At 47.9% G+C, this 20,296-nt stretch overlaps 4 protein-coding genes across 4 annotated transcripts; 2 read left to right on the top strand and 2 right to left on the bottom strand.

The window, feature by feature from the left end:
* Nucleotides 1-465: 465 nt before the first annotated feature.
* PV09_00867 (nitrite reductase [NAD(P)H]) lies at nt 466-3,814 on the top strand (the record flags this gene model as incomplete). The annotated part of the gene is made up of 2 exons (XM_016353671.1): nt 466-551; nt 601-3,814. 2 exons carry the CDS (start codon nt 466-468, stop codon nt 3,812-3,814), a joined length of 3,300 nt encoding a protein of 1,099 aa, XP_016218824.1.
* A 2,046-nt stretch (nt 3,815-5,860) lies between these two features.
* On the bottom strand, nt 5,861-7,489 carry PV09_00866 (6-phosphogluconolactonase). The gene has a single exon (XM_016353670.1). It carries the CDS (start codon nt 7,124-7,126, stop codon nt 6,320-6,322), a length of 807 nt encoding a protein of 268 aa, XP_016218823.1. The 5' UTR covers nt 7,127-7,489; the 3' UTR covers nt 5,861-6,319.
* A 418-nt stretch (nt 7,490-7,907) lies between these two features.
* Nucleotides 7,908-9,514, bottom strand: PV09_00865 (uncharacterized protein). The gene is made up of 2 exons (XM_016353669.1): nt 9,420-9,514; nt 7,908-9,302 (listed from the first exon to the last, which is right to left on the bottom strand). Exons 1-2 carry the CDS (start codon nt 9,439-9,441, stop codon nt 8,302-8,304), a joined length of 1,023 nt encoding a protein of 340 aa, XP_016218822.1. The 5' UTR covers nt 9,442-9,514; the 3' UTR covers nt 7,908-8,301.
* Nucleotides 9,515-16,294: 6,780 nt separating this feature from the next.
* On the top strand, nt 16,295-17,880 carry PV09_00864 (uncharacterized protein). The gene is made up of 2 exons (XM_016353668.1): nt 16,295-17,242; nt 17,291-17,880. Exons 1-2 carry the CDS (start codon nt 16,451-16,453, stop codon nt 17,579-17,581), a joined length of 1,083 nt encoding a protein of 360 aa, XP_016218821.1. The 5' UTR covers nt 16,295-16,450; the 3' UTR covers nt 17,582-17,880.
* The last annotated feature ends 2,416 nt before the right edge of the window (nt 17,881-20,296 follow it).

Genomic DNA, 20,296 nt, shown 5'->3' with positions numbered 1-20,296 from the left:
AGTTGACTTCCCTCGACCAGTGATGTCCGGCGATGGCAAATCGCAGGCTCTGGGTTGGATCTTTTTGATCTGTTTCCGCGGCATGGCTGCAAGCCTGGCCGTGGATCTGCTATGTCTAATCGCTTTTCCTGGCTTTGGGTAGGTAGATAGATCAGTGTTCAATCGTATTCCACAAGTGTCTTCAGCTTTCGTAACGTCCTTTTCGATTCCTATCTTGCTGATCGCGACCCTATCTATTCTGCATGCATTCGTGCCATGATTTGAGCGTGACTTAATATATCTTGGTTCTTCGCATCTTTGTTGCACTTTCCACTATTCGGTGACATCGGTATCAGCTCGTAGGCCGCGCTCAGGCTCCTGATATTTGCCGCTCTTACTTCGGTGAAGAGATCAAATTGTCAAACCCGGAGCAAAACCCAACGAGCAGAACGGTTAAAGGCAAAAGGACACAAAAAGGTGGAAGAAATGGGCGACCATGTGGACCCGCCGGAGAAGGGTGGGCGCAAGAGGCTTGTGGTCGTTGGCTTAGGCATGGTCGGTGTTGCGTTCATGTAAGTCTCAACAAGATACGATCAAGAGTCAAAACTGATCAAAATATAGCGAGAAAGTCTTAAAATTGGATGTCAAGAGACGAGAGTACGACATAGTCGTTATCGGAGAAGAACCCCACTTGGCTTACAATCGTGTGGGTTTAACAAGTTTCTTTCAACATCGTAAAGTCGAAGACCTCTATCTCAACCCCAAAGAATGGTATCACAGCATGCCAGATGGTTCGCTCAGTTACCATCTCAACACCCTGGTGACAGAGATCGATTCCAAATCCAAAATTCTGAAAACAGCTAGAGGTCAAACAATAGCATACGACATACTCGTCCTAGCGACGGGCTCAGATGCCTTGCTCCCCAAACACACTCCAGGTCATGATGCCAAGGGCGTCTTTGTTTACAGAACGATTGATGACCTGCAGAGGCTTATCGAGTTTGCAAGTAGTAAACAGGGCACAATAGGAGCCGTGGTTGGCGGAGGCCTGCTAGGTCTTGAAGCGGCCAAGGCAATGATGGATTTGGAGAAATTTGACAAGGTCAAGCTCATTGAGAGAAACAGATGGGTTCTTTCACGACAGCTTGATGGCGATGCGGGCGCAATGGTTGTGGAGCAAGTTCGTGCACTGGGCCTAGACGTGATGCTGAGCAAGAGAGTCGGCAAGATCACCACAGACGACGACAATAACGTGACTGGCGTGGTCTTTGAGGACGGAGAGAAAATGAACTGTACCTGCATTTGCTTTGCTATTGGCATTCGTGCGCGAGATGAGTTGGCTCGCAAGGCCGGACTTAAATGTGCTGAAAGAGGCGGCGGAATCATCGTGGACTCGGGCTTAAAAACTTCAGTGCCAGACATCTATGCAATTGGGGAATGTGCCAGCTGGGAAGGTCAAACATTTGGCCTAATCGCACCTGGAGTAGAGATGGCTGACGTTCTTGCGTTCAATCTTACCCAGGCCAAGTCACATACTCCAAGAACGTTTAAACGACCGGACTTGAGCACAAAACTCAAGTTGCTAGGTGTTGAAGTCGCCAGCTTTGGAGATTTCTTTGCTGATAGGGACGGGCCAAAGCACCTCCCGAGACGAAGAGCAGAGGGCAAGCGGGAAGGTGTTGTTGAGGCAAAAGACCGTGTCAGGGCCCTCACCGAAGGGCCTCCACCTCCCGCTGTCAAGGCTTTGACGTATAAGGACCCTTTCACCAATGTCTACAAGAAGTACCTTTTCACTCTTGATGGCAAATACTTGCTTGGAGGTATGATGATTGGTGATACTAGTGACTACATCAAACTAGTGCCTCTCGTCAAGAACCAGAAGCCACTGGAAATACCACCGAGTGAGCTGATTGTGGGTGCAAAGAAGGCAGGCGATGACGACGGAAGCGATCTTGCAGACGATACCCAGATTTGTTCGTGTCACAACGTTACAAAAGGTGATATTGTCAAGTCTGTCAAAGACGGCACTTGCAAAAGCTTGGGTGATGTCAAGGCATGTACTAAGGCTGGAACCGGATGCGCTGGTTGTGTGCCTCTTGTTCAAAGTATCTTCAATTCGACCATGGCGTCGATGGGTCAGGAAGTCAAAAACCACTTGTGCCCTCACTTCGAGTACTCGCGAGCGGATCTGTACAACATCATACATGTCAAAAAGCTGCAAACCTTCCCAGAGGTCATGAAAGCAGCTGGCAAAGAGCCAGACTCAGTTGGATGCGAAGTCTGCAAGCCTGCAATCGCTTCTATCACAGCGTCTTTGTTCAACAAGCACATTGTTGATGCACCTCGTCGTGGTCTGCAAGACACAAACGATAAGTTCCTGGGGAACATCCAGCGCAATGGGACCTATTCCGTCGTGCCTCGCATTCCTGGTGGTGAAATCACAGCGGATAAGCTTCTCGTTATTGGCAATGTGGCGAAGAAATACAACTTGTACGTTAAAATTACTGGCGGCCAACGAATCGACATGTTCGGCGCAAGAAAGCAAGATCTCGTTGCAATCTGGACCGACCTTGTCGAGGGTGGCTTGGAGAGCGGCCATGCTTACGCTAAGTCATTACGTACTGTCAAAAGCTGTGTTGGAACCACATGGTGCAGATTTGGCGTTGGTGACAGTGTTGGCATGGCCATTCGGCTAGAGGAACGCTACAAGAGTATCAGAGCACCGCATAAGATCAAAGGTGGTGTTTCTGGATGTGTGCGAGAGTGCGCCGAAGCACAGAACAAAGACTTCGGTCTCATTGCCACTGAGAAAGGGTTCAACATATTCGTTGGTGGCAACGGCGGAGCAAATCCAAAACATTCCGAGCTCCTTGCAAAGGACGTACCGCCAGATGATGTTGTTCCTATCCTGGACAGATATCTTGCATTCTACATCCGTACAGCAGATAAGCTGCAACGAACAGCAAGATGGATCGAGAACCTGCCAGGTGGTATCGAATATCTGAAAGAAGTCATTTTGGAAGATAAACTTGGAATCTGTGCCGACTTAGAGCAACAGATGGAAGAGCTTGTCCAGTCATACTTCTGTGAATGGACAGAGGTTGTTAAGGATCCTGAACGGAGAAAAGGTTTCATCCAATTCGCTAATACGGAAGAGAACATTGTCGACACTATCGAGCCCATTGTTGAGCGAGAACAGACACGGCCTGCATACTGGCCGAAGGAATCTGTCAAAGAAGACTTCAGAGGCACCAAATGGAGTCAGCTCACCTGGCAACCGATTGTTAAGGCCGAGATGTTCAAGGATGTTCCGACAGGTGACAGCCAGGCGATTAAGCGCGGTGATACACAGCTTGCGATCTTCAAGGTCAAAGGCAAGTACTATTGCACCCAGCAGATGTGTCCTCATAAGCGAGCGTTTGTCCTATCGGATGGTCTAATTGGCGACGACATCAAAAACAACAAGCTTTGGGTGTCGTGCCCCTATCACAAACGAAACTTTGAGCTCGCGGGGGAAAATGCAGGTAAATGTGCCAACGACGCTGAAGTGAATATCGCGACTTTCCCTGTGGAAGAGCGCGAAGACGGTTGGGTTTATGTCAAATTGCCACCTGTTGAAGAGCTTGATTCCGTACTTGGGACAAGCAAGTGGCGAATCAAAAAAGAGGAGTCTGGACCGGATCCATTTGAAAAGCTTGATTCCAAACTGAAAAATATGAAAGGCAGAAAGAGCGTCAACGCCAGCCATCTGAACAGCAAAGGTACTGCCGGGATAGCGAATGGTGTACTTGCAGGTCAGGGCGTGGGTGTGAAGATCAATGGCATGGAATGGTGAACGTTTTTAACGAATGAGATGCAAAATTCGATTAAACCATCTGTAGATAAGTAGAACATTGGGTAGCCTTTCAGGTCGCATTGAATTGTTATGGAAATATAGCGAGTGATACACAAGGAACCGGTGGCTCGAACCTTGGGCGACTCTAGAATATGAAACCGGAAAAACTCTATCTTTCATTTATATCTGATAGAATTCCAGAATTGCGAACTTTACATTGCTCTCCGAAATATGTAGCAATGGCAACCATTTTTCTAATATCCGTCGCCGAACTTTAATGCTGTCTTTGACAGCACTTTTCATCTCCAAGCTCCGTAGTGCTGTAACTCTTTCCTATGGCCTTGAAGCCTATTGGTCACGCTGCGTCGAAATTATAGGCAGACTGGACAATGCTATGTAGGATATCTTGGGAAGAAGACGTGGGGAAGGCTCTTTTCAACTACGCATATAACTTTGGGACCTGCGGTGTCGAATTTGGTCTTTGCAAAAGTCCAGCGACATAATAAAACAAGAAGACATCGTCTAGACTGTGGGTGGGCCTAGCCGTCGATCTCAGCGTCGGAGGACAAATATGAGAGGCCAGCAGCGGTGGCAAGCTGTTTGCTGAAATATCATCTATGATGCACTTGGAGGACCATACTTTGTTCGGGATCTCTTCAAACGTTCTCGGTCAGCTAAGGTGCAGAAACGATCGATAAGCTGACGCGTAAGCAGAACTGCGGATTGCTAGCTCTTCGCCCGCTCTATTTGAACAGCCTGCTTCGTATATTAGATCCAGCGGATCTCTTGCCAGATAAAGAAATCTTTACTGAATTGCTTATGATTCCATCCTACTATAGAGGCGTGCACTTTCAGGCGGCATGCATCCGGGGTACTTTGACTGAAGAACCATGTTCGAGCATAAACCTTTCCTCTGACCGTTTCGGACGCTTCTTTTGATCGAGGTTGGTCCTCAGTAAAGAATTAAGTCGAGAGGATGAATATGTCAAGACCTGTGATTCAAATCACTGATCGCTGGGACTTTAAGAAGCAGTGGCTCGTCGAGCAGCCAGAGGATCCTCTGCCGGCTGAGCTTGCACCATCCTCTATTCCAATTCGCCCTTTGTTTTTCACGCTCTTTACAAGAAATTTCACATATGTCCGTCTAGGCCATCTTTTCACTTGGATGGACGTGCATCTCATGCCGCACCTTTCAACGACGCCACAAAACACGGTCGTCTTTCATGCTTGGGAATTGGCGTGGTAACTGCATCGACCAGCCTCCTTGCGCATATAGGTACGAAGATTAATGGTTACATGTCGCTAGGCACGCTTTAGATTGATAAGGAGATCACTGAACCAGAGCCGGGCGTTTTGAGGACCAAGTCATTGAAATGATGGAATACCGAATGCACGCGTTGCAAGGTTCCTACAAACGGCACACGATATTGTCACCGAAAGCGAGCAAGACTGATCTTGCGCGGCACTCGTTGATGAAGATGATTTTTGAGACGAGTTTTTCGCTCAATCATTGCCAATTTTACGTAGGATCCGGTTGTTCACGCACTTGTCTATCCCACTGGCAATATATTGAGCAGTTCGAGCGCAGAGCTAGCAAATATCAGAGATGCCGTAATGTTGATATTTGATGCATCGAGCAAGACAGCGGCAGCGTCCGTGGCACGTATTATTGTTGAGCGTTTAAAAGAAGAGCAACCGCGTAAATTAATCCGTGTGGGATCTACGGCTTCAAAGATAACGAGTGAGGGATTGTGCTGGGTCGACGAGGCCCTAATTTGATCGAACAATGCCGTGCCTATCCTTGGGAAGAACGCCAGTCTAGACGAGGCTACCCGAGTTGCGATTGTCGGCTGTGGTTGCCGCGAAGAGGCCTCCTTAAATTGGGCAGCTGAGCTGAAGGACGAGTCGAAGTCCTTTTTCTTTATAAAGATGGGTTCTTCGTTGGACGATGGTATGGGTATGAGAGGAGGCAAGGGATATGACGTGAAGACGTGCTTGGGAATGCGTGGGTGCTTGCGAATCTGTGCAATTGACTGTGTAAGGGGACTAAAATACTTCGACGAGCTTGGGAAAACATGAACGACGCTTAAGAATGATGATGGACTTCCTGGCGTGAAAATTCAAATCAAAGACTTGAGGCGGCCTATGATGACAGGAACGGCCTTGCTGATGGGAACGTCCCTGGCACATTCGCATTGTTGAACGTAATGTAGTCCATGGTTGGGCCAAGTACAAACATAATAACAACAGTAGTAATGAACCTTACGAAACTGTTATTGTGGAGGGAAGAGAAGACCTTTAATCAAATGGGACGTCGTTAAGATTGGAGCAGTCCCTCTTGGGACGCCTGAGAAATGGTAGCTAGATATACCTTGACTGGCTCATCCTTCTTCTATCAGATCATCTAGTCATGTCGTGGAAGTGCCGAAGCGCAGTGTCATCATCCGTATTCGGCCATTCCAATTTTTTTTTTTCTTGTTTTGGCTTTATTTGCTATCGTAGATCTCATATCAGACTCGCCTTCCTCGATGGGAAAGCCACGCCTTCTACAGCAGCCGTATCGGTGAACCAGCTGACCCGTTCTTGCGCAAACTCGTTGATGAGCCCACATGGTAGCTGTCTGCCCTCGACAGTGTCGAAGATTTGCTTCATGATTTCCTTCTTGCCCCCGCCTGTGGCAACAAACCCAATCTTGATTCCATGGCTCGCGACAGGCAGGCTCAGCGTGATCCTCTTAGGTGGTGGCTTGGGACTGTCGAAGACGGGCAACACCCAGGCTTCAGTCTCTCGGAGCAGTGGGCTTCCAGGGAACAAGCTGCAAGTGTGGCCGTCCGGGCCACAGCCTAGCAGCAGCAAATCGAACATGGGAATTCGCACGCTGTCCCTGGCAGCGAAGCGGCTGACAAGCGTCTGCTCGTATTGATCTGCCATCTCCTGCACATCATCTAGATACTTGACATCAATAGGAAACACCTCTGGTTTCCCATACTTTTCCGTGTCAATCTTGTCGAGCAGCTCCTCTTTGACGAGTCGGTGATTTGAGTCCTCATGGTCTAGAGGCACAGCGCGTTCGTCGGCATAGAATATCTCCCACTTGCTATATTTTGGAGTGTCCCTGTCCACTCTGGCAGGGTCGGGATCGGCGAGTAGGGCTTTGGCGAGCACCTTCGGAAGGGAACCGCCACTAACAGCAACGCGGAAGACATCGTGACGCGCGATTGATTCGTTTTGCGCAGTCAGCACGAAAGCACGCAGGTTCTTGGCCAGCGCATCCGGATTGTCGAATGAGTAAAGGTTGGGCGGCTTCGGCATGGTTGCGAAACGAAGTGGCTGTATTTTGGTGCGGTTGGATGTAGGTGTGGGGTTGGTGTTGTCTGGTGGGCAATGAAGAAGAAAGTCCGGGAGAGCGAGAGCAAATTCGAGCTTTGTTGAGCCCGCGATGATCGCTCGCAGAGGGTGTTAAGTGAGCAAACAGAAGCAGCAGGATCAGGATTCAGGACAAAGTTGTCAAGAGGCGGAAAGTTTAATTCAAGAACCGAGAAATGCGATTGCGTAGTAAGCGATGACGAGAATTGGCGTGTAGCACATTTCTTGCACAGGAGCTGGCCTAGCTCCATCACGTTCCACCATATCGATGACGATAGCGCTGCTGGTATGTCCCGCGGGCGTTCCGTTGAAAACACATCCTTGCACGTTTCTTTTCGTCCAAAAGTTTTTTTTTCTAGGCCTTCGAGATATCCGCGTCGTCACGCATGGGGAAATCGCCAAGGCTGCGACCATTCGTGCACCGTCGAAGTCACACCAAATAGATCGACGCGCCCGCTCGGCGACGCGGACATCGTTGCGAGATATCGGCCGCGGAATATGCACGTCTAGAAACTGGTCGCCTGCGATTGACCGAGTCCGACAACAGTAGAATTTTGCATTTCCACTCCATAGCTGGCCCCGAATTGCCCCGCTGCCCGCCACTCGTCTTATCGCCTACCCGGCCATCCGCAAGGCCTGACCCTCAAATGACGGTGGATTATCCGTTGTCAGTAGCGGCCCGCTCGTTTCTACGCTAAAATTATCGCTGCTCAAACGTGGCGATGATCCATGTTATTGATGGCCAGAATCCCGCGGGTAACTTTGAGAGCCTAAAGACACGGTAGAAGGACTCAGCCTGTATGACGTCGTTTCAAAGACTAACTTCGCAGCGCCTCTCCTTACTCACGACCATTTCTCCATCTCTGGCCCGAAATCCCATTTGTCGACTCGACAGACGAGTATTCATATGTGAAATGTGGGGACTGCCGCTGATTCTGATGAGGAGCTGTATTTCCTAAACCGGCCGCAAATCTGCTGAGGGGCCATGCGGCCGTACAAGATGGCTTGAAGCCTCCAAATCTTCCTGTCAAGCTTTTGCAAGCAAGCTCGACCATCACCATCTCTGCTTCAAAACAGACGTGGAGCTGAGCAAGAATGTTATGCCTAAAAGCCCCATGAATCTACTCAGGCTTTCTTGCCCACACGAAAACCACGGGCATATATGTATGGTTACTTCTATCCCTTATTTGAGCCTGCACTTGATCAACAAGTTCCTTGACATCAGCCTCAGACCAGCCAAGCACCTTGGTGAAGAAGCCCATTGAGATGCCTTCAACACCCATGGTAAGATTCTCGCTGGCCCACTTCCCGCGTTCCTTCATCTTTTCGTCCATGGGCCAGCGGTTGAGCGGCCAGATCTCTGTTTGCACCTGTACATCGACAAAGCCCGCCGCGCGCATGAGCTGTGGGAAACGATTTGCAGCCTCGAGATCGATGCCGGTGCGCTGTGACGCCATGCGCATCAGTTGTGCCCACACCATGAGAGGTGAGTCAGGCGGTGCGCTATTGTCGTCACATCGTGGCATTGGCGATAATAGATCTTGCATCTCCAGCCAGCCGCCAGGTTTGAGATGAGCAAACGCCTGTCGAAAGAAGTTGGGCCAGTCCTTAAGGGCAACCACTAACATTCGGGCGTGGATCATGTCAAAGTCGTGGTCGAAGTTCCAGTCCTGTTCTACATTCTCGACATAGAAGCGCAGGTTAGGCGGCGCGTGTGGGAGCTGTACAGGGCTCAAATCGGTGCCGATCACGGCGGCACTGGGGTGCTCCTCGGCGAAGTCAAGAGCCCAGATACCGGATCCTGTACCGACGTCGAGGACGTGGTGTACGTCTGGGGGCAAGGGCGCTTTGTAAAGCGCCCCGTCGAGAGTTAGCCGGAACAGGTGGTGCTGCAAATCGAGCCTGTCCATTTCCTCTTCGTCGTTGGGCAGATTGTACTCCGCGTCTGAATGCAAGGCGTGGTAACGGCGCCCATGCTCGAGTCTGAATTCGTAGATGCGTGAAGACACTGCTGTACTGGCGCTTATAGAGGCGCCAGAGCCAAGCGCGCTGTCCCCGTCGCTGGAACTGCCAGAGTCGACGAGCGGAGCGTTAAACGTGTATGTGCTCTGCGCCGACGTCTCTGCATGACGCACATTAGCTGCTGCATTGCATGAAACCCCCAAAGCGGATAGTGTATAGAGGCATAGTTTAGAAAAGCCACGTGCGTAGTGTAAACGTGAAAAGCAAAAGAACTGACCCTGCGCCTCGCCTGCATCCATCGGATCCAGCTCCTGAAGAACTTTCCGATTCAAAATTCCATTCTGATCGAAAACCGGGACAAGAGTGTTGAACACGCCGCGGGCACCACGACGTCTCCGAGCCTGCCTTTAAGATATTTTCCAAGCCATGTCTCTCTCAGGACTTCCCACCTTGCGAGCCTGGTCCCAAGTAATGCGCAACGCGACCAGGTCGCAAATTCTCCGACATCGATGAGCGCTAGCACCATGCCGCGCGGGTCACTAAAGCAGGAACAGCAAAGTCATCACGTTTTCATTCGACAAGACGCGGCTCGGCCATTCTCTTCCTGTTGAGCGTCCGAAGTGTTTGCAATCCACGATTTTGGAGCTTTCACCCAGCGTAAACGGCTCTCTCAGGATGGAATATCTGCACTGTTCGATCGCAATCAGATCGCGCTAGCCTGAGAACGTCGAAACCGTTGAGCACATGAACGAGCAATGTGCACAGCCGTTATAAGGGCTGGCCGGGTCATACAAACTTGCCCTAGCTTAAGTGACCGGCTAGCTGACGGCTAGCTTTTCTTCACCTGTAGACGAGGCTGAAGTTCTGCTCGTCGGAACGGCAAATTCCGTCTGCTGTGACCGAGTCTATAAACTTATTTATCTTTGTCTGATCTGCTTGGCTCTCTCAACATGTCGCTGTTGTGGCGGGCTGTACGTGGTCACCGCCAACCGTACGGCTCGTTGCTCTCTGTCAGCATCAGCAAATTCATGTCATCCCACAGTGTTTCCGCTGCCAGCCCTCTCCCTCATATGCCATGGCTAATTTCCTGATGTGGGGTTCAGGACGTGATAGCAAATTTCCGCGGTGCGGGAGGGTGCAAACAGGGAGCGAAAACGGCAAGATATTCAAAACATCTCTTTAATCATCTACGTGGATTGCGAGCGACGAAAGACTCGATCACTTTTTCCAATGGAAGAACCTTCGATGCAGCGAACTCAATAAATTCGATTATCGAGTCCACTGAACCATAATCATCCTCAGATTCATATTTTCATTGGTATGGACTCCAGATTTACTATCAAATTTCCGACGGCATCTCACCTGTACACTCCTTGAATCTCTCCAGCATACTTTCGGACCACAACGTTCTGGGATTGTAACCTTCTTCGAATGCTGGAATACTGTTCGAAATTGTGACCCAAGGTTGCTTCGTTGACGTGTATACATGCGCTGTCGGTTTAATCAGGTCGGGATTGTCAAGCGTGCCAACCCTAAGAATCCAGTAAGGCTTGTCACGATTACCGTAAATACTGAAAATGCCAATTTTGCATTCCGGGCATCTAATCCAGTACTGCCCATTGCCGCTTTTGGTGGGAATTTGTGTAAACTGGGGTACAACACTTCCGGAGAGCTTAATGTATTTGGTCTCAATTGTTGAATTCAGTGCGTAAGACGCTCCGGTTTCACGCTGACAGTATCGGCAACTAACTGTGCGTCAATTCCAGAAAGCCCAGGAAAAAAGACTTGGAACGTACTGGCAAACATGTGTGCAGATTGGCGCTTTCTCAAGAATGTACCGGAGTTTACCGCAGGAACAGCCGCCCTCTGCGAAATTAGACATACTAATTGAAGAGATCCGAGTTGCAATTTCTTGCTATAGGTGAAACCTCAGGGAGCTATTTCAACCTTTTGTCGCATTAGGTTCATAGAAGCAGCGAAAACTTGAAAGCGTAAGCATGAAAATTGGCACATGAGGGGAAGCAATTGTCAATGTCGAAGGGCGTAGTTCTAATACGCTTGGCGACTTCTACTCACGGCAGTGCATTTTAGGACATTCTGAACCTCAGGAGTTGAGATTTTGTCTGATAAAAGGACATAATGAAATCAGCTTCAAATTAAAATGATTCACACCGAAAGATAGTTTTTCAGAGAACCAGTCTTACTTCTCAGCTCATGAGGTGGCTGAGATGAATGCACACCAACATAGCCTCACCCACATCTAAAGAAAGAATATTTAGCTTGCGAACAACGGAACTTTCCTTGCAAAGTCAATAAAAATTCCAATTACTTTTAATTTGAGCTGGATGAAGCTGATTCTCTGTAATATGCACTTTTGGACGTATGCAAAGGACAGCTGACTATGCTTTAATTTCACGTTTGCTCGATGCCGGACATGGCGATGCTGTGGCTCTGGCACACTGCTCGCCTGAAAGGCATGGAATCAGCCCCAAGTCATGAATAGCTAGTAATGTTTGCCTTAAATCCGTGAATTTATTGCTCACTTAGGCCAGATTTATAGTCTCGAGTAGAAATCACCTCTATTACTGTGGCCGCACTTTCTTGCCTCGTGGAAGGTTCATTCAGCTCATGCTTCATTTTATTTCTACTTCCATTGCGCTGTCGATCGATTAGTATATCTTCGCCAAAAGCAATGTCATCATTTCCTTCAGCAGCAACATTTCTTGCATATCATCGTTCTGATTCGACTCCCCGTACTATGTCCGTCCCGGAAGGAGGCCGGCCAATTCTTTTCCTCGCTTCTGAGGTCTTCACAACGGGACAGAAAAAGCAACGCAGAGATAGGCCTGCTCAAAGAGATATATCATCACCAGAGCTTCAATATACTTTCTCTTTCCGTCGTTCAGAGCACGTTCGCCCTTTTCGTCAGCCGCCTCCGTACGAATCTGTTACAAGTGCACTGCAGAGCCACCCATCACAGTCCCATATCTCTTCACCTAATCATTCCAAGCATCCTCTCTCTCACACAGATCCGGTGAAGTACATGGAGTCAACCACAAGAGAATCGAAGGATTGGGAACCGAAAAGCCAGAATTATTCACCCCTTTCCCCCATTGTATCACCACTTTCAGCTGAGCTTTGGTCCTCCTGCAACATATTCGAATCTGAACATGTAATATCTCTGCCAATGTCTGAAGACTCTCCTGCTCTTGACCTTCCTTCACCATTTGCTTCACCTTTCTTTTTTTGGTCCGGGACAAGCAACCAAGTACTCACACCCGAGGAGAAAATGCACCAGGCTAAACTCGATGACTTGGACCTAATGAGTCCATATGGATCACCAGCATTCTATTGGTCAGGTAGACAGATGTCACAGCAGGAGCCCGAAAAGTCGATTTTAGATAGAGTGAAGAAGGCGTGGGAGAAATTAGGTCGTAATAAGTCCATCGGCCACACAAGAAAAACAGCATTCCGAAGTCAATCAAAGTCGGCCAATTTAAAGTGGAATGCTAAGCGGAAAAATTATACGTCTTCTACGTGTAAGTGGCGATAAGGTTTGCGGTAGCCGGATGAGAATCCATTGCATATTTGTACTTTATCAGTAAGAGAAGGGCAACATAAAACCAATATGTCTTCAATCTTTGTATGGTTCAGGCAGAGAAATACGAAGCCTTTTTCACATCATTGAGAGTATGGCCTATTGGAGCTTTCGCTAGCATCGAGATATAATAAAAGAATAAAGCCTGCTTCAGCGTCCACATCTCCAATATTCTCAACTCAAATGGTTTCCGCTATTAACTTAGTTTCTGCTAAATTAGTCAATGTCATCTAGATACTAATAACGGAGGTGATTTTAATTTGAATTTCCTCTCCTTGAAGTTGGTTAGCCCAACTTGAGTCCCCAAGTTTCAAACTTCAAGTACTTCCATTTTTGGCTCCAAGACGAAAGTAGAGACTGAGTCAAAAGCACGTGGCATGAGATCTGAACAATTTCAGAATGCGCTTTTTTGACAAGTCGAAAGAATGTTAAAGACATGAAAGAGTTTTCAACATGATTGAGCTGTTGGGGGGTTACGATTGTACGTTCAGTGAGAAGAAGACAGTTTTGCATTTTGGCATACTGAAATTTTTTATATGGAGTACCATACAGCTTTTAGAATTGAGCCAGATAATCGACGAGGGATACTTGATTTCGAATGACCAAGATCCCACCCACCACCCGTTCTCTTTCAAGTTTTTCAATTCTCGCGTTGGAGCTATCAAAACTATGATATAGATACATATACATATATGTGCGTACGACTTTTGTGGCTGTAAGAATTACACAAAGTCACGTTCTCAATGACGACATGATCTGTGCAGAGACTTCCAATTTGTAACCTATTTCTATACCAAATTTGCACAGAGAGAATGTACTAAGTGAGCATATCCATCCGTCCCATTCGACGCAGCGATTGATACTGACTTGTTATCGATATAACTCGTCACCTGTTTTCTCTTCGATAGTTAAGGGGGACGAATGATATGGGCTAGACTGGAGGAGTTGAACCCCACGTCGGTGATCGCTTCATTCTTCTTCAGAAGCGACAAGACAAAACTTCAGAAAATGCAATAATCGATCAAGTGGTTATACAATCGTTCGCGAGCAATTCAAATCGTCAAACGCCTGTTTTCTCTATTGATGAGTGGGGGGGGGGGGGGGGGGGGGGGGGGGGGATGTCACGATCCGCTTCGCCGTCGCACAAGGACTAGAACTACGGCTGCCAGGATCAACGCCATCTTTCCGAAATTGTGGAAGCGAAGGGGAATGTCTTAGTCCACGACTGTTGACTGGGCCCAGATCTCTTCTCCGCTTGTCTCGGATCGTTGAAAAAGCGATCCGTCAATAGGCGAATTTGTTTTTTTTACTATCATTTTATGGAGCCGCGACACGCCCGCAACAATCACGCTGACGCCACAGATAGAATGGGTGGGTGGCCTGTCCGCCTCGGTGAGGCTTTTCAAAAGTGACGAGGATTGCCAAACTGTGGGAATTACTGGGAAAAATCAAGCTTAAGGCGCAAATCGCGCAAGTATTGGCGGACATTTGATGGAAATGGCTCGGAAAGTGTTGATCTTTCTCATTCGCAGCTAATATTGGTTGAGGATAAGTTGCAGAGAGCATTGATAATCAACGTTTCTCTGTCAACATCCGCAGGGCAACACCAACAACTGTTTTGTAATTTGGGAAAACTAGAGCGGGTTGGGAAATCGCTCATTAACTACTACCCTAGGACGGTTTCAAAGACTCTTTTTAGTCTCGCAGCCAGGCATACAATGCTCTCTTTTCTGAACCGTCTGATGAACATCGTATTCAACTTGGACAAAAACTATTGCCATTACTGCGTTCATCGGCCGGAACCTCCATCTGTTTCAGATCGAGCCCGCTCTGCCTCACGAGAGCACAAAGATAAGAAGCATCAGGTGGAAGAACCCCCTCCCCCAATCCATCCGTTCGGTTCTGTTGAGACGCACTCTGAACAAAGCCAACTTCAAGTACAAGGATGTGCCGAGAACTAACAGACAAACAATTTCTCGTAGCCACTTTCAACCGCGCTTTACTCAATGCTGAGCGCCCTTAGGTTTGCATAGCCACGACCTCTTTTCCGCGTAGGTAAAAAACGACAGAAACATTGAAGATAATTATTGACGCCGTATTAACTTAGATAGTATTCAATAGCTTACTAAGTAGAGGCTTGTATTATATTCAATTATGAAATACAAAGTATCTCGCTCACTCGGCATTGAGATTCGTAATAAATCACAATATCATGTGATCAATCATGACCGTCCAAAACTCTGTATTAAACGGCCTTTGGAGTGTCTTGTTCACCAAGCTCTTAAAAGAAGTCGCCATGCGTTTCAGATACTTTACTGTTGACCTTGTACGCAAAAATTCTACACTTTAGAAACCGATGGCTCTTTGGAATCTTGATACATTGGAGTCAAGTTGTTTGTGTAACATCCTTGAAAGACGGCAAAGGATTCCGAGCCGATTGTACGGAGAAAACAAATGATTTCGATTCTATAAGGTTTCAAGCCGTATCTTTCACGTGAAAATTCGCTAAAAAGATGATGTGGTAAAATTATCATCTACTGGGTGAAGTTTTGAGGCTTAAAAGCAATCCACTGTGTACTTGTCATGAACGAATCGATATGTATTATACTCCTTACAAGGAGTGATCGGAAGAGCTAAAGATTTTAGACTGAACATCAGGTACCGTTTTGAAGACAGCCAGCTTGGGGTCTAATACGATAGCAGCAGCGATCTTGCGCTTTCGTTGTGTAGATTATATCCAAAATGAGCTTTAAGGGACTTTAGCAGATGAAGATTTCTCCTCTGACTTCTCAAACCCTCTCGTTGCTGTTAATCTATGGGACGCGTGCGCGGTCAAGCATGAAAAGCTAAGGCCTAATCCAGAGATATAGTACTGACCAGTTAGACCACTTGGTTTTGTAGATCAAATTAACCTGTGGATAATCATCTCGTAGTCCGAAGTTCGTCTGGAAAGTCCGGAATGAATAGGTCCATGTCCTGAGTGGTGAGCTCACGAGTCAGCCAATCTTCGTGCTATGACTGTTAAACAGTCTTAGAATCCTGCTTCTTGATATATGATCTGTAAGCAAACTTGCTTCGGATCTTTCGGTCATCGAATACAAATTCCTGATGCTCCTGTGCTTGTGGCTGGACGTGAAATGGGACAGTTGAATCTTTTCCTTCTTTGAAAAAGCGTCGAAATTGGAAGCACACGGACTTTATTGAATACTAGGGCTTATTTGGTGGCCCCTGGAGTAAGCAAACACTCCACCTGCGAGGATGAAAGCGCAGCCAGCTAGGGTGACAAGACGGGCAATAAACTATAGAGCGGCTTTAAAAACACATTGATATTATACGAGGAAATTGTGTGTAGCATTTAGAAATTTCTAACGAGGCATTTGACGTTTTAGTTTTGCAGTTTCTTATTCGGTCAACCTTGTGAAAGTTGCAAAATGCTCAATTGCGAAAAAGTACGTAGGTAGCGTTCTATTGCCTTGTTGCCTCAGTCTCATCGGGCATCCGGGCATCATTCCGCTAGCCGAGTAGCCTCGGTGAATGCTTAAACTGCGGAGCCAGGAAATCGTGACTTCATAAGTTAGTCTTATATCGGATCCTGGGGTTCGCGTAGGTAGATGCTATTGCAATAGACCTTATTGACATATACCGCTTTGTACATTTGTACACTGCTCCCTTCATTCGAAAGGACTCGATCACAACTGGATTGTTACAGAATGCCGTCGGCTATCGTGGTTCGCCAGATACCAGGCAAGCCTGGGTCTGTCTACTACCCGCTTGAGAAAATTGAGCTTCCCAATCCTTCTCCAAAAGCCGACGAAGTAGTCGTCAAGATATCAGCCGCAGCGTTGAATCATAGAGATCTGTTCATCAGGCAGCATCTCTACCCAGCAATTGGGTTTGGTGTGCCTCTGCTCGCTGATGGTGCTGGCACAGTAGTTGCAACAGGATCTGCCCCAGATGCGCAAAAATGGAAGGGGAAACGGGTTGTCATAAATCCTGGTTCAGGTTGGAAAGATGACATAGATGGTCCCGAAGACCCCCAGGGCTACAAGATCCTTGGTGGCACGAAGGTGAATCCAGCAGGCACGTTGGGTGATTACATTGTGATCAAGGCCGGAGAGCTCGAAGAGGCACCATCCCATCTGAACGATATTGAGGCTGCGAGCATTCCCCTTACAGGTTTAACAGCATGGAGAGCAGTTGTCACCAAAAGTGGAAATGCAAAACCTGGGAGAAACATCTTGGTTACAGGAATTGGAGGTGGTGTTGCCATCATGGCTTTACTTTTCGCGACTGCTTCTGGTGCTAGGGTATATGTGACCAGTGGTAGCGAAGAGAAACTTCAAAGAGCCAAGGAGCTTGGAGCTGTAGGTGGTGTAAACTATAAAGACAAGGATTGGGGAAAGAAGCTCAAGAACCTTCTACCGAAAGACCGCCCCTACCTTGATGCTGTGATCGATGGTGCAGGAGGAGATGTTGTAAGTCAGTCGATGAGGATATTAAAGGTAAGCACACCGTCTAGTTAGAAAGTTGCAAAACTAATCTTAGTGAAGGCTGGCGGTGTTGTAGTTTCGTATGGCATGACTTTAGGGCCGCAGATGCCCTTCCTCATGGGTGCTGTCCTGAAGAACATTGATCTGCGTGGCTCGACAATGGGATCTAGGAAGGAATTCAAGGACATGATTGATCTGGTTAAATCCAAGCAAATCAAGCCCGTTGTTTCACGTGTCGTCAAGGGACTTGATATCCAGCAGATCGATTCTCTCTTTGATGATATGAAGAAAGGGGTGCAATTTGGTAAATTGGTCGTCGATCTATCTTCTGGTAGCTCAAGCAAACTCTAGTTTGCAATTTATGACCGAATTGCAGGACCGAGAAATGCCAGAGATGTGAGACTTTGCCCAGAACATAGAGAATTGTGTTGCTTTTGAAGAAGAGAATATTGCGCACCCCCCATTATCGTTGGAAAAGCCATGTTGAACTTGTCTGATAAATTTTACAGAATGTAGATGCTGAACCGGGAGATCAATTCGGTCGTACTGCGTCAATTGTCTACTTGTTTCTGCAAGTCTCAACAGAATTCGATAATTACATGACCTCGTAATCTAGGGCTGCTGATGGCGGCATTTGAAATCAAGTCCAGATGATGAAGTATGCTGCTAGGCATTTCCATCGTTGACAGGGGCGGTCCAGTCTGGAATGAGTGATTGCTGCACGACGCTGAACGCAGCCGAAACCCTGGCGTTTCAGTGGTGTGGAGCGACCTTGTCCAAGAATCTAGGACTTTGTTAACAACGACCACGTTTAGCCTATTTCGCGTAAGAGTAGGTACTTGCTAAGCAATCAAAGATTGCTCGGGTCGTACCTTATTGGATAATGCTTCATTACGGGTGAACATGATCCTTTTCAATCAACAAAGATCGAGCGCCGCGCCGAGCGCAATTGCCATTTCATCCTCAAGATTATATGACCTAATTCTTGGGTGGCACATCGGCCTATCACTCCACAGAGATCCTGCAGTCACAGATCTAGTTGATTGATGGTCTGTGGTCGACAGGGCCCTCGACAGGGTGTTGCTCGAGTAAGGGGCCGGCATTTTGGTTCTGCCGTTCTGTACCATGTCCAGTATCTGCTTTGCCTGGCATTGTGCAGGATCGTAAAGCCCGATGCCAACCTGGTACAACCGTGAAGTTTGTTTTTACACCTCTTTGCTTGTTGTTTCAACCGCAATCCCGACCTGACATGTGATTTGAGTTTCTGAGCGTAAGCTAGGAACAACGAAATAATCAATAATGCCAAACAATATCGATCTCATTACGTATTTTCAAGCAAGAACACCTTTTCGTGTGTAGTGTAAAAGAAGTACATCTAATTCGCGCTTATGATTGCTTGCGGCGACTTTCAAGTTCGCCGCCTGTCGTGGTTTATCCGAGCACTTCTAATGTACGTCACAAAGCCGACTTGATTCAGTGTAAAAAGCCTCGGTTTCGAAGTGCAGTAACAATCTTCGTAAAGGAAGTTGTTCTTTGATTCCCACCGTTCTGGGGCTAACTTTCTCCTTGACAACTCCCTTCCAGCGGTATGAACACACTGTTTGTTTTTTCTATCTGGTCTGAGAGCCTACCAACACCGTAAGATGAACCGCCTCTAGATTTGCATGGACTGTATGGAATTGCAAGGTTTGATTGGCACAAAGAAGCGTAGAGGGGCTTGCAACAAAGAGGGGCTGCATGAAGACTTCAGAAGCGTGCAGCTATGTGGTTTCATCAGCTGCCTAAAGATGGTGGCAATGTTGAGAGTACATCGTCGACCCGTCTCACAAGGTGCATTGGGCAAAATTTTGCAAGATTGAAGGACCCGCAAAAGTCGCCATACAATCTCTGTTGGAGGTAGTTTCCGTGATATCGACAAACAAAGTGAGTCTGCAGTAAGGACTCCAAGGAACAAAGCGGGTAAAGACCATGTGCTGGACTCTAGAATCCAAGGAAGAAAATCGCCTTATCCAGTCTACGACAGTGATTGGTGAATTGCACTTCTTCGCAGATGTCCGTGGGCAACAAAATTCAGAGGACATACGTGTAACGCAAAGAGGCGCATGGAATCTGGAATTGCAAGGTAATTGCTTGCCCCAAGCTAAAAGCTTGGACGCAGGTCAAGATCGGATTGAACACGCAGGAGATTGAAAGCAAGACGAGAGAATCCAGGAAGCGGTTGGCATTCAATAGACGGGCTTGTCTACTTGCTTTGTCGGTCAAGGTGTCCTTGCAAGCTCTGCAGTAAAGCGGGGCTATTAGATGCACGTTTGCTTCAGCAAATCCATGGTGGTTTTTTAAGTATTTTCTCACCCGAGATACACGCAGGAATAATAAATGATAGATAGGATTCGGACGTCCTGCCTGAGGGGCTTGACCCGGTCCTCAGCGACATGGCGGCGGAATAAGCAAAGAAAAGTCCTCGTGGCGAACGAGCCGATGGCACTTCCACATTCGAACGTGGCGTTCTGCAAGCCAAAAGAAGAACTGCGGATCTGCAACACGAGCCGAAGAGGTGTTGTAACACGGCGAGATGGCGCTCTCTTGCTTCACATTGACAGGAGTCGCGCACCGATATTTATGGATGCCTGCAATTGGATCAAGGCTGGCGCTTTGCCCACCTCGATGGGAGCTGAGAAGGGGTGGCGAGCTCGTTGCTTGCGGTCTGAAAAGGGGAGCATCCTCGTTGGGACGACAGTCATTTGCCGGCGACGGACGTGCCGGACTCATTGTTGCGGGACACGTTGTCGACGACGAGTGATTCCTGGACGTTGGAAGCGTCCCGTTTCGTTGCACAGCGTAGCGGCCGGCCACCTGATCATGATGATCATCTCATACAGAAACGTGTCGTCCAGTGCAGCCTAGACAAGGGTTGGAGCACAGGGCGACGTGGAGTGGCCGTGGACAGGACCGTAGCATCGGACGGCGAGGTCGTTGCGTACTTATACTCGTTGCCTCGTGAAACGAGCGCGGCTGCTGGGGCGCTGCACATCATGCGCGGCAAACCGAGAAATAGGGACGGCTTCG

The sequence above is a fragment of the Verruconis gallopava genome (assembly GCF_000836295.1).
Source record: "Verruconis gallopava strain CBS 43764 unplaced genomic scaffold supercont1.2, whole genome shotgun sequence".
In the NCBI taxonomy this organism is placed as follows: domain Eukaryota; kingdom Fungi; phylum Ascomycota; class Dothideomycetes; order Venturiales; family Sympoventuriaceae; genus Verruconis; species Verruconis gallopava.
Note: the sequence above shows the minus strand (reverse complement) of the source record. Positions and strands in the feature narration are given on the sequence as shown.

Bases quoted from the DNA above. Each gene is read 5' to 3' on its own strand.
- PV09_00865 (XM_016353669.1), bottom strand. From the start codon at position 9,441: ATGGATGCAGGCGAGGCGCAGG. The intron at 9,303-9,419 runs GTCAGTTCTTTT...TGCGTCATGCAG, and splicing joins GGATGCAGGCGAGGCGCAGG to AGACGTCGGCGCAGAGCACA.
- PV09_00864 (XM_016353668.1), top strand. From the start codon at position 16,451: ATGCCGTCGGCTATCGTGGTTCGCCAGATACCAGGCAAGCCTGGGTCT. The intron at 17,243-17,290 runs GTAAGCACACCG...ATCTTAGTGAAG, and splicing joins AGTCGATGAGGATATTAAAG to GCTGGCGGTGTTGTAGTTTC.
- PV09_00866 (XM_016353670.1), bottom strand. From the start codon at position 7,126: ATGCCGAAGCCGCCCAACCTTTACTCATTCGACAATCCGGATGCGCTG.